The following is a 13,535-nucleotide window of genomic DNA, read 5'->3' on the forward strand; positions in this document are numbered from 1 at the left end:
AGAGTGGTGATTCCATAATTTTTGCCAGGGGTTGTATTATTATTAAAGTATTTATCTGACACAGATAGATGATGTTAAAGTAGCTGTAGGTGAAGCTCAGGACTAATATTAGATGCTTATCTGTGTTAGTGGAGGAGTTTAGTGTGTGTGGGAGATTCACACCTACAGCTTTATTTTATATATACAACATTTACATTCACACCTTTATAAACCTGACTGTTTATTTATTTTATTATTTTTTCTGTTTTTTTTTTCAAAAACTTCCAATTATTCCTCAAGTTGTATTAATACTTAATATACATATTCATATAAAAATGACAGTAAGTAATAACTATCTTAAGATTCTGCATTTAAACAAGTGTGTTTATATTTATAATAGATAAACATGTAAATAAATACAAACAAAACACAAAACAGTTAATTAAAATGTAATTAGAAATAATAATTTATTAATAATAATAAAATATTAAATAAATATACATTCATAGATTATTGAAATGATTAAATAATAAACTAGAAATGACTTTGAGTAGGTGTGTGTGGGTATATCTATTCACATTTATATTCATTTATATTCATTAATATTTTTTATTTACTTTTACTATTTTTATTTTTTATTTACATTTATTATTATTATATTTAGTACAGTCATTTATTATTATTTATGATAATTCTTATTATTTATTATTATTATTATTTTACTATTTAGTACAGTAATTATTTATTATTATTATTATTATTATATTTATTGTTAATATTAGTATATTATTATTTCATTGTTATTGTTATTATCATTATATGTATTATTATTATTATTTTATTATATTATTATTATTATATTTCGTACAATTATTATTATTATATTTATTATTATTATTATTATATTTATTATTATTATATTTATTATTATTATATAATTATATTTAGTAGTCTTTAGTATTATTATTATCTTTATTATTGTTATTATTATTTTATTTATTAATATTATATTTATTAGTATTATTATTATTCATTATTATTATGTTATTATATTTAGTACAGTCTTTATTATCATTATCATTATCATTATCATTATTATTATTATTATTATTATTATTATTATTATTGTATTTATTTAATTGTAGTACTGCACTGTACGGTGGGTAGCACTGTCCCCTGAATCCCAGGTAGAGTGGTCTGGTTCCTTTCTGTGTGAAGTTTTGCATGTTCTCCCCTGTCTGTGTGGGTTTACTTTCACACTCCAAAGACATGCAGTCAGGTTAATTATTTTTTATTTGTTTTTATTATTATTATTATTGTTATTATTATGATTATTATTATTCACATTTATATTTATTACTATTCTAACAAATATAATTAAGATTTATTTCACTTTAAATTTACTATCATTATTAATATTATATTTTTTATTATATCTGAATATTTTCACTTTTATTCATTATTATTGTGTTTTCTATTTATTTATTATGTATAAAATAAAATAATATCATCATTATATTTATATTATTAGTATTTAATTAACTTAATTAAGATAATGTACGGTGGGTGGCACTGTCACCTCACAGCAAAGAAGGTCCTGGGTTCGATTCCTCGGCCAGACACCCAGCGTTCTGTGTGGAGTTTTGCATGTTCTCCCCGTGTCTGTGTGGGTTTCTGCAGGTTTAGATGAGGTGATTGATAGTAATCAGGCTGGGGAAGGTCGGGGGGTGTTATCGCTGGAGGGACTGAAGGGGTTAACGCGAGCAGGAGTGGGCGGGGCTGTGCGTGCCCCCGGCGTGATGACGTCACAGTGCCCTGTGTGTACGTGTATAATAAAGATGGCGGCGGCGGTGTTCCTGCTGCAGCTGCTGACAGTGACAGTGTGTTTATAAACTCCGAATCAGAACGACATCTGATCTAATCCCACCCGGACCCGTCCGATCCCACCGTTCATGCACTGACTGTGATCGTTACAGAGAGCGAGAGCGGGATGGAGGATGAGGAGGAGAGGAGGAACAAGCTGGAGGCCGCTAAAGCTAAGGTAAGTGCTACTGAGATTTATTTACTTTCATTATTATTATTATTATTATTATTATTATTATAGTTATAGTATAATATATAAGGTAAGTGCTACTGAGATTGATTTACTTTCATTATTATTATTATTATTATTATTATTATTATTATTATTATCATTATTATTATAGTTATAGTATAATATATAAGGTAAGTGCTACAGAGATTTATTTACTTTCATTATTATTATTATTATTATTATTATTATTATTATTATTATCATTATTATTATTATTATTATTATTATTATTATCATTATTATTATAGTTATAGTATAATATATAAGGTAAGTGCTACTGAGATTGATTTACTTTCATTATTATTATTATTATTATTATTATTATTATTATTATCATTATTATTATAGTTATAGTATAATATATAAGGTAAGTGCTACTGAGATTTATTTACTTTCATTATATTATTATTATTATTATTATTATTATTATTATTATAGTTATAGTATAATATATAAGGTAAGTGCTACTGAGATTTATTTACTTTCATTATTATTATTATTATTATTATTATTATTATTATTATCATTATTATTATAGTTATAGTATAATATATAAGGTAAGTGCTACAGAGATTTATTTACTTTCATTATATTATTATTATTATTATTATTATTATTATTATTATTATTATTATTATTATTATAGTTATAGTATAATATATAAGGTAAGTGCTACTGAGATTTATTTACTTTCATTATTATTATTATTATTATTATTATTATTATTATTATCATTATTATTATAGTTATAGTATAATATATAAGGTAAGTGCTACTGAGATTGATTTACTTTCATTATTATTATTATTATTATTATTATTATTATTATTATTATTATTATTATTATTATTATTATTATTATAGTTATAGTATAATATATAAGGTAAGTGCTACAGAGATTTATTTACTTTCATTATATTATTATTATTATTATTATTATTATTATTATTATTATAGTTATAGTATAATATATAAGGTAAGTGCTACTGAGATTGATTTACTTTCATTATTATTATTATTATTATTATTATTATTATTATTATTATTATTATTATTATCATTATTATTATAGTTATAGTATAATATATAAGGTAAGTGCTACTGAGATTGATTTACTTTCATTATTATTATTATTATTATTATTATTATTATTATTATTATTATTATTATTATTATTATTATTATCATTATTATTATAGTTATAGTATAATATATAAGGTAAGTGCTACTGAGATTGATTTACTTTCATTATTATTATTATTATTATTATTATTATTATTATTATTATTATTATTATTATCATTATTATTATAGTTATAGTATAATATATAAGGTAAGTGCTACTGAGATTGATTTACTTTCATTATTATTATTATTATTATTATTATTATTATAGTTATAGTATAATATATAAGGTAAGTGCTACTGAGATTTATTTACTTTCATTATATTATTATTATTATTATTATTATTATTATTATTATTATTATTATTATAGTTATAGTATAATATATAAGGTAAGTGCTACTGAGATTTATTTACTTTCATTATATTATTATTATTATTATCATTATTATTATAGTTATAGTATAATATATAAGGTAAGTGCTACTGAGATTGATTTACTTTCATTATTATTATTATTATTATTATTATTATTATTATTATCATTATTATTATAGTTATAGTATAATATATAAGGTAAGTGCTACTGAGATTGATTTACTTTCATTATTATTATTATTATTATTATTATTATTATAGTTATAGTATAATATATAAGGTAAGTGCTACTGAGATTTATTTACTTTCATTATATTATTATTATTATTATTATTCATGTTAGATTTACTTTATTTATTATTATTACTGTAGTTTTTAATGCTATTATTACTGCTGTTATTATTACTGTCATTATTATAATGATTATATTTGTTATTATTATTGTTTACTTTCGTCATTATATTTTATTATTATTATTATCGTTACATTATTTATTATTATTATAGTTTTAATGTCATTATTACTGCTGTTGTTATTATTATTACTATTATTATTAATATTATATTTACTGCTATTATTATTATTAATATCATATTTACTTTTATTATTATTATTATAGTTTTTAATGCTATTATTATTATATTTATTATTATTATTATTACTGCTGTTATTATTATTATAGTTTTTAATGCTATTATTATTATTCTAATGATTATATAAATTATTACTATTATTTATTATTATTATTATTATTATTATTATATACTGTATTACTAATATATTTATTCACGTTTATACTCATTATTTTATTTACAGTATTATGTTTATAATTTTTTACTATTGTTATTTATATAATTTACTAATGTATCTACACTGATCAGTCATAACATTATTTACATTTTCATTTTTACATTTACATTTACATTTTCAGCATTTAGCAGATGCTTTTATCCAAAGCGACTTACACAATGAGCGGAACACAATGAGCACGTTGAGGGTTAAGGGCCTTGCTCAGGGACCCAACAGTGGCAACTTGGTGGTGGCGGGTCTTGAACCGGCAACCTTCTGTTTACTAGTCCAGTACCTTAACCACTGAGCTATCACTGGCCCTAATCACATTATGACCACCTTTAACTCCTGTGAGTTGTGAGGTGGAGCCTCCATGGATCGGACTTGTTTGTCCAGCACGTCCCACAGATGCTGGATCGGATTGAGATCTGGGGAATCTGGAGGCCGAGTCGACACCTCAAACTGGTCGTTGTGCTCCTCAAACCGTCCCTGAAGCATTTTAGCTCTGTGGCAGGGTTCATCATCCTGCTGAAAGAGGCCACAGCCATCAGGGAAGCGTCTCCATGAGAGGGTGAACACGGTCTGCAACAATCCGTGTCTGTCTGAACTGTAACCAGAGGAGCTTCTGCGAAGTCGCATTTTGAATAGGCTTATCGTTGGCCTCAGTTCTTCCTAAGTTTCTCTTGGGTAACGTTCTCTTCTTCTTCCTCTCGTTCCAGCTGGCGGAGTACAGACAGAGGAAAGCTCAGAGCGACACACAGAAGAAACAGAAGAAGAAGAAGAAGAAGAGACCCGAGCAGGACCAGGGAGAAGAACAGGAAGTGAGTGGAGACAGACAGGAAGTTCCCAATACTGAGTTTTCCTTTTCTAAGAGGCTTCAGGCTGGAGAGAGAGTTCAGCACGATCAGACGTACACCATCGAGGTGAGAACATGCTAATATAACACACACACACACACACACACACACACATGTTAATATAAATACTGTACTGGTTAGTACTCATTAGTCTTTATTTACTATATCATCACAGTAAACACCCATCCTGAGTGTGTGTGTGTGTGTGTGTGTGTGTGTGTGTGTGTGTGTGTGTGTGTGAGAGAGTGTGTGTATGTGTGAGTGTATAAGATTGAAAAGATTGAATGTGTGTGTGTGTGTGTGTGTGAGTCTGTATAAGTGTATATGAGAGTGTGTGTGTGTGTGTGAAAGTGTTTTGAAGTGTGTGTGTAAAAATAAGTCAGTAAGTGTGTGTGTATGAGAGAGAGAGAGAGAGTGTGTGTGAGAGTGTGTGTATAAGATTGAGTGAGTGTGTGTATGTGTGTGTGTGAGAAAGAGAGAGAGTGTGTGTGGGGGTGAAAGTGTGTATGTGTGTGTACACGATTGTGTGTGTGTGTGTGTGTGTGTGTGTGTGTGTGTGTGTGTGTAAGTGAGTCTGTATAAATGAGGGAGAGTGAGTGTGTGAGAGAGTGTTTTGGAGTGTGTGTGTGTGTGTGTGTGTGTGTAAAAATATGTCTGTATAAGTGTGTGTGTGTATAAGATTGTGTGAGTGTGTGTATGTGTGTATGTGTGTATGTGTGTATGTGTACAGTCAGTCGTAGGTGGATGTTCCACACACACACACACACACACACACACACACTCGTCCCTGGAGCTCCAGCACTAAAAGATGTTTGCTGTTTTATATGAGTGCTGAAGTACCGGTTACCGTGGAAACAGGCCGCCGACTGCACAGCCACCGTGTGTGTGTGTGTGTGTGTGTGTGTGTGTGTACTTGAGGTTACCATGGCCTTAAGGTGAAGCTGAACCTGAACATCATAACCAACATATAATAACACCACAGTGAAGAGACCAGGATCACACACACACACCCAGAGACGTGTAATATCAGTGGTGTCCATATACTTATGCTTATAGATCAATAAACAGTCATGTGACCTATATACACTATAGGGCCAGAAGTACAGTTGACGTTCCGGTTCATCCCAGAGCTGTTGAGTGGGGCTGAGGTCGGGACTCATCTTTATAGAGCTCATTCATGCTGGAACAGGACAGGACCTTCCCTAAACTGTTGCTGCACAGTCAGAAGCATGTAATTCTCTTCATATGACAGTCATTAGAAGGGACGTCCACTTACTTTTGTCCACGTAGTGTAGATTAACAGACTGGTAGGTGAGTAAAAGGACCAGAATGGACGGTTTATAATTAGATTTGTTTGTCGGAGGGGCGTCCACATACTTTTGACCACTCCGTGTGTTAATCCTGGTTGAGGTTGAGTGTGTAGATGTACAGAGTGAATAAATCGAACCCTGTTCCCCTCACTACTCCTGATTCATTTATTTATTTGTGTGTTTCAGCCTGAGAGTGAAATCTCCACCACAGCAGAGGATTATTCCTCAGAGGTACGTCCACTTATTTACGATTTTCTAGATCAGCTTCTCAGGATTAGATTTTACCCAGGATTTAGTTTTTCAGACGTAGCTTTTCTAGATCAAGGTTTTTCATAATTAGATTTATGGATTACCTCTTCAGGATTAGTTTTAGTCTAGATAATCTTTTCTAGTCTCCCCCCCCCCCCCCCCCCATTTTTTCCAGATGAGTCTTTCCCAGGTTTAGTTTTCTGGATCACATCTTCAGGAGTCACTTTTTCCTGGATTACCTGTAAAATAATTAGACTTCAGGAGCAGCTTTTTCCGTATTTTTTTTTTTTTTTTTACTATTTTATCAAGACAGTTTTTTTCTGGATTATCTTTTTAGGAGGATTCACTTTTCAGGATTAGCTTTTCGAGAGGAATAGTTTTTCCGGAGGGTCAGCTTTTCAGCTTTGGTTTCTGGATTACCTCTTCAGGATTAGTTTTTTTTTTTTTTTCTTAGATTACCCTGTTTAGTTTTCTGGATTCAATTTTCAGGAGCAGCATTTTTTTTAATTTCTTTAGAGCTAGTTTATTAAGATTTTTTTCTGGATTATCTTTTCAGGAGGATTAGCTTTTTAGGAAGATTAGCTTTTCCACATGTTAGCATGAGCATCAGAATAAACCCAACTGGAATCAGCCTCAAATCTCAGGATTAGCTCCCTAGAGTCAGAGCACAGGAATCAGGAATAGTCTTTTAAGATCGGACCTGTTTAGACACCAAGAGGTTACAGACGACTCCTTCAGACTCCAGTTCTTCATTCTCTTACAGTAAAACTCATATAACTGATGCTGTTACTGTTCTGGATGTTCTGGATGATCTGGATGATCTGGATGTTCTGGATGTTCTAAATGTTCAGGAGTTTATCTAGAAGTAATGACATCATGTTACAGTGTTGATTCGTTGTGGTTGACAGGTGAACGGTCACGAGCTGCTCCAGAATTCACTGGACTTTGCGGTACAGTAATCCACCCGCCGAGCCTGTTCCTCGTCCTTCCCTAATCTACTACTTTACAACTCTACTACCTTCTTGTTCATCTGCAGCTTTCATCTTTAACTCACTAACCGGCTCTAGATCCTCCATGATGGAGGAACCTGCTCGCTTCAGAGGGGTTAAATTATGGGGGTGTATGAGGGTCCAGTTCAGGTCAGATGTTTATATACACTAGGGTTGAAACGTGGTGTAGATGTTTTCATAATATTGTTTAACGTCGTCAGATGGCCTTTTAATTCCTCACAAGTACAAGTGGTGGATCCCATAATCAGATTATACAAGTCCGAAATGTCACTTGGAGCCACTTCATGGAGTAATGGTCTCTTTACCAAGGTCAACATAGGCTTTGAGGTTGCCATGCAATAAAGAAGCTGCTCCAAAATGGACAACAACAACTTTTATCTAAAGCTTATAATCTAGAAGCTTTGTGTTAGGAGCCTCGCTTCTCTCGCTGGGGCTGTGAGGATTCCCTCATGTGTCCGGCCTGCCTGGAAGCTTCACAGGACAGTGACCACCCGATCCTGGACTGTCCAGTGACCACCCACATGGGACGACTTCAAGAGCTGACTCTCAGCTGTTCAAATGGAGGTGTAGTGCCATACTGTAGAAGGTCCTGCTCCATCTGGATCATCTCCATTCCTTCAGCCTGTGTGAAGGTTCTCAGCTACAACAGAAGCACAGATATGCTAATGTGTCCAAAATTAGCACATGAACTTTCATACGAATCATTTCGTTTTTCATAATTAGATTTCTGGATTACCTCTTCAGGATTTGTTTTTTTCCCCCCTAGATTAGCTTGATCAAGGTTTAGTTTTCTGGATTACATTCTCAGGGGAGCATTTTCTGTTTTTTTAGGATTAGATCTAGATGACCTTTTCATGATTTGTCATCATTTCCGAACTATCTTTTTTGGATGATCTTTTCTGGATTACCTCTTCAGGTTAATGTTTTTTCACGTTAGTTTTTCATGATTAGATTTATAGATTACCTCTTTAGGATTAGTTTTTTTTCTAGATCACTTTTTCGAGATTTGTTTTTCCCAGACGTTTTTCTGAATTACCTTTTTAGGATTAGTTTTTCTAGGTAAGTTTTCTGGACTACATCTTGAGGAGTAGTTTTTTCTAAAATAGTTTTTCAGGCATAGCTTTTATGGATTATCTAGAGTCAGAGATTTACATTTAGATCTTTCTAGATTCAGATTTCAGTTGTAGTTTTTTGGATTATCTTTTCAGGATTATCTGTTTTGGATTATTTTTCTGGATCAGCTTTTCTGGATTTACTTTGTTTGGAATACCTATTTAGGATTTAGTTTTTCTGAACTAAAAAAAAAGTTTTAGGATTTAGTTTTTTTTTTATTATTATTATTATCCTTTCTAGATTTTTTTTTTATTTTCCATAATTAGATTTCTGGAATATGTCTGGATTTTCTGGATTTTCAGATTTAGTTTTCTGAACTACTTCTTCAGGAGTAGTTTTTTCTAAATTAGTTTTTCAGACATAGCTTTTATGGATTAAAATCTCTATAGCCAGAGATTTACATTTAGATTTTTCTAGATTCGTTTTTCATTCTATGAAATCTAGATCACCTTTTCAGCTTAGTTTTCTGGACATCTTTAAGAGTATTTTGTTCGAAATTGTTTTTAAGGATTAGAATAGATTAGATTAGAATAAATCCTTTAGTAATAATTCAGCTCCTCGTGTGTGCACGTGATCTCAAGAACACCAAACCCACAGTGAAGCGTGGTGGTGGGAGCATCATGATATGGAGCTGTCGAGCAATAGAAAGTCATTTCATCATTCAAGGAGCTAAATGTGGACAAAAGTCAACGGGTTCAAACATGAAGCCACAACTCAAGAAGAATGTTGAATCAGTCTGTCTACAATTTTTTGGTGAATTTTGAAGTAGTTGGTTAGACAAAGGAACCCTGGTAGCCAAATACGTACCTAACAAGTGTCTATAAACTTCTGACCTCAGCTGTATTTGGGTAAAATGGTACATCACAGCAAGTCTACAGGTGTTTTAGAGCTACACTATAGCCAAAAGAATGTGGACAGCTTTTCAGATTATTTTGTTTACATTGAAACTGGCCCTGTCTGGTTCATAAGGACATGTTTGGATGAGCTTGGTCCTTGGAAAGCTATAGTGGTCTATGCAGAACCCTAAGTGTTAACAGTATGTCCAACAAGCTTATAATCTGGTGTCCACATACTTTTGGCTATTTACTTTGTGAATCATACCGTTACTCCCCTGGTTTAACAGCGAGGCTGTTTGCTGCAGATCATCAGGCCACATGAGTTCCACCCTCACAGCAGGAACCGGCCGAACGGGGGCGGCTGGGCTTTGTGTGGACGTGTGGGATCCGGTGTTATTAAAAAGCTTTTAAAGCCGTCGGAGGTATAAACCTTCAGAGCCAGACGGACGGAGGTGGACACTGAGACCTTCTGATGAGAGAAAAAGTCCAGAAGTGAGATGCTGAGACCTTTGAACTTCTTTTCAGGATGAGGATCTTCACCCTCCCGGCAGACTGCAGGAGGTGGAGGATGAACTTGCAGCCAAGAACGTGACGGTTGAGGAGATGAGCCAAGAGCTGGAGGCAATCGGAGCTGAAGGAGTGCAACAGGTATCTATACACGGTCCGATTCCGTTTTCCTAATAGAGCTTGTGGGTGGGTGTGGGACCCTAGTTGACTGTGGTTCTCTTGGTGGGTTCTGTTGGTGTTCAGCTCCAGGATTTTGAGGCGGCTCTGAAGCACAGAGACGAGATCATCACCCAGCTGACGGCGAACCTGCAGCAGGCTCGAACCGAGAAGGACGAGGTGATGCGAGAGTTCCTCCAGCTAACCGAACAAAGCCAGAAGCTTCAGCTCCAGTTCCAACAGGTACCAGCAACTCACCTACCTGAGGTACCACCAGGTACCACAAACTCACCTACCTGAGGTACCACCAGGTACTTTAAACTCACCTACCTGAGGTACCAGGTACTTTAAACTCACCTACCTGAGGTACCAGGTACTTTAAACTCACCTACCTGAGGTACCAGGTACTTTAAACTCACCTACCTGAGGTACCAGGTACCACACACTCACCTACCTGAGGTACCAGGTACCACACACTCACCTACCTGAGGTACCAGATACTTTAAACTCACCTACCTGAGGTACCAGGTACTTTAAACTCACCTACCTGAGGTACCAGGTACTTTAAACTCACCTACCTGAGGTACCAGGTACTTTAAACTCACCTACCTGAGGTACCAGGTACCACACACTCACCTACCTGAGGTACCAGGTACTACACACTCACCTACCTGAGGTACCAGGTACTTTAAACTCACCTACCTGAGGTACCAGGTACCACACACTCACCTACCTGAGGTACCAGGTACCACACACTCACCTACCTGAGGTACCAGATACTTTAAACTCACCTACCTGAGGTACCAGGTACTACACACTCACCTACCTGAGGTACCAGGTACTTTAAACTCACCTACCTGAGGTACCAGGTACCACACACTCACCTACCTGAGGTACCAGGTACTACACACTCACCTACCTGAGGTACCAGGTACTTTAAACTCACCTACCTGAGGTACCAGGTACCACACACTCACCTACCTGAGGTACCAGGTACCACACACTCACCTACCTGAGGTACCAGGTACCACACACTCACCTACCTGAGGTACCAGATACTTTAAACTCACCTACCTGAGGTACCAGGTACTACACACTCACCTACCTGAGGTACCAGGTACTTTAAACTCACCTACCTGAGGTACCAGGTACCACACACTCACCTACCTGAGGTACCAGGTACCACACACTCACCTACCTGAGGTACCAGATACTTTAAACTCACCTACCTGAGGTACCAGGTACTACACACTCACCTACCTGAGGTACCAGGTACTTTAAACTCACCTACCTGAGGTACCAGGTACCACACACTCACCTACCTGAGGTACCAGGTACCACACACTCACCTACCTGAGGTACCAGGTACCACACACTCACCTACCTGAGGTACCAGATACTTTAAACTCACCTACCTGAGGTACCAGGTACTTTAAACTCACCTACCTGAGGTACCAGGTACTACACACTCACCTACCTGAGGTACCAGGTACTTTAAACTCACCTACCTGAGGTACCAGGTACCACACACTCACCTACCTGAGGTACCAGGTACCACACACTCACCTACCTGAGGTACCAGATACTTTAAACTCACCTACCTGAGGTACCAGGTACTACACACTCACCTACCTGAGGTACCAGGTACTTTAAACTCACCTACCTGAGGTACCAGGTACTACACACTCACCTACCTGAGGTACCAGGTACTTTAAACTCACCTACCTGAGGTACCAGATACTTTAAACTCACCTACCTGAGGTACCAGGTACTTTAAACTCACCTACCTGAGGTACCAGATACTTTAAACTCACCTACCTGAGGTACCAGGTACTTTAAACTCACCTACCTGAGGTACCAGGTACTACACACTCACCTACCTGAGGTACCAGGTACTTTAAACTCACCTACCTGAGGTACCAGGTACCACACACTCACCTACCTGAGGTACCAGGTACCACACACTCACCTACCTGAGGTACCAGGTACTTTAAACTCACCTACCTGAGGTACCAGGTACTACACACTCACCTACCTGAGGTACCAGGTACTTTAAACTCACCTACCTGAGGTACCAGGTACTTTAAACTCACCTACCTGAGGTACCAGGTACTTTAAACTCACCTACCTGAGGTACCAGGTACCACACACTCACCTACCTGAGGTACCAGGTACCACACACTCACCTACCTGAGGTACCAGATACTTTAAACTCACCTACCTGAGGTACCAGATACTTTAAACTCACCTACCTGAGGTACCAGGTACTTTAAACTCACCTACCTGAGGTACCAGGTACTACACACTCACCTACCTGAGGTACCAGGTACTTTAAACTCACCTACCTGAGGTACCAGGTACCACACACTCACCTACCTGAGGTACCAGGTACCACACACTCACCTACCTGAGGTACCAGATACTTTAAACTCACCTACCTGAGGTACCAGGTACTACACACTCACCTACCTGAGGTACCAGGTACTTTAAACTCACCTACCTGAGGTACCAGGTACTACACACTCACCTACCTGAGGTACCAGGTACTTTAAACTCACCTACCTGAGGTACCAGGTACTTTAAACTCACCTACCTGAGGTACCAGGTACCACACACTCACCTACCTGAGGTACCAGGTACCACACACTCACCTACCTGAGGTACCAGGTACTTTAAACTCACCTACCTGAGGTACCAGGTACCACACACTCACCTACCTGAGGTACCAGGTACTACACACTCACCTACCTGAGGTACCAGGTACTTTAAACTCACCTACCTGAGGTACCAGGTACCACACACTCACCTACCTGAGGTACCAGGTACCACACACTCACCTACCTGAGGTACCAGGTACTACACTCACCTACCTGAGGTACCAGGTACTACACACTCACCTACCTGAGGTACCAGGTACCACACACTCACCTACCTGAGGTACCAGATACTTTAAACTCACCTACCATCCAGTCAGGTATGACGTGCACTATATGGCCTAAAGTTTTTGGACAGCCCTTCTAATTGACGAGTTCTGTTGTTTTGGTCACACCCAATGCTAACAGGTGTAAAAAATCAATTCTATAAAAGTAATTCTGGAAGCTTTAATATCTGCTGTCCACATACTTTTGACT

General features: G+C 35.9%; 1 protein-coding gene across 5 annotated transcripts in view; it reads left to right on the forward strand.

The window, feature by feature from the left end:
* The first annotated feature begins 1,866 nt into the window (after window positions 1–1,866).
* The window catches only part of akap9 (A kinase (PRKA) anchor protein 9), a 119,466-nt gene continuing 107,797 nt past the window's right edge, over window positions 1,867–13,535 (forward strand). For 4 of the 5 annotated variants that reach the window (XM_062997454.1, XM_062997464.1, XM_062997489.1 and 1 more), the window contains exons 1-6: window positions 1,867–2,020; window positions 5,086–5,289; window positions 6,720–6,764; window positions 7,691–7,732; window positions 10,267–10,389; window positions 10,492–10,647. In XM_062997454.1, the coding sequence (XP_062853524.1) occupies window positions 1,970–2,020; window positions 5,086–5,289; window positions 6,720–6,764; window positions 7,691–7,732; window positions 10,267–10,389; window positions 10,492–10,647 (621 nt within the window). In that variant the 5' untranslated portion in view covers window positions 1,867–1,969. The remainder of the gene's footprint in view (window positions 2,021–5,085; window positions 5,290–6,719; window positions 6,765–7,690; window positions 7,733–10,266; window positions 10,390–10,491; window positions 10,648–13,535) is intronic. The other variant, XM_062997480.1, reaches the window with a different exon arrangement.

The sequence above is a fragment of the Trichomycterus rosablanca genome, chromosome 1 (assembly GCF_030014385.1).
Source record: "Trichomycterus rosablanca isolate fTriRos1 chromosome 1, fTriRos1.hap1, whole genome shotgun sequence".
NCBI lineage: Eukaryota > Metazoa > Chordata > Actinopteri > Siluriformes > Trichomycteridae > Trichomycterus > Trichomycterus rosablanca.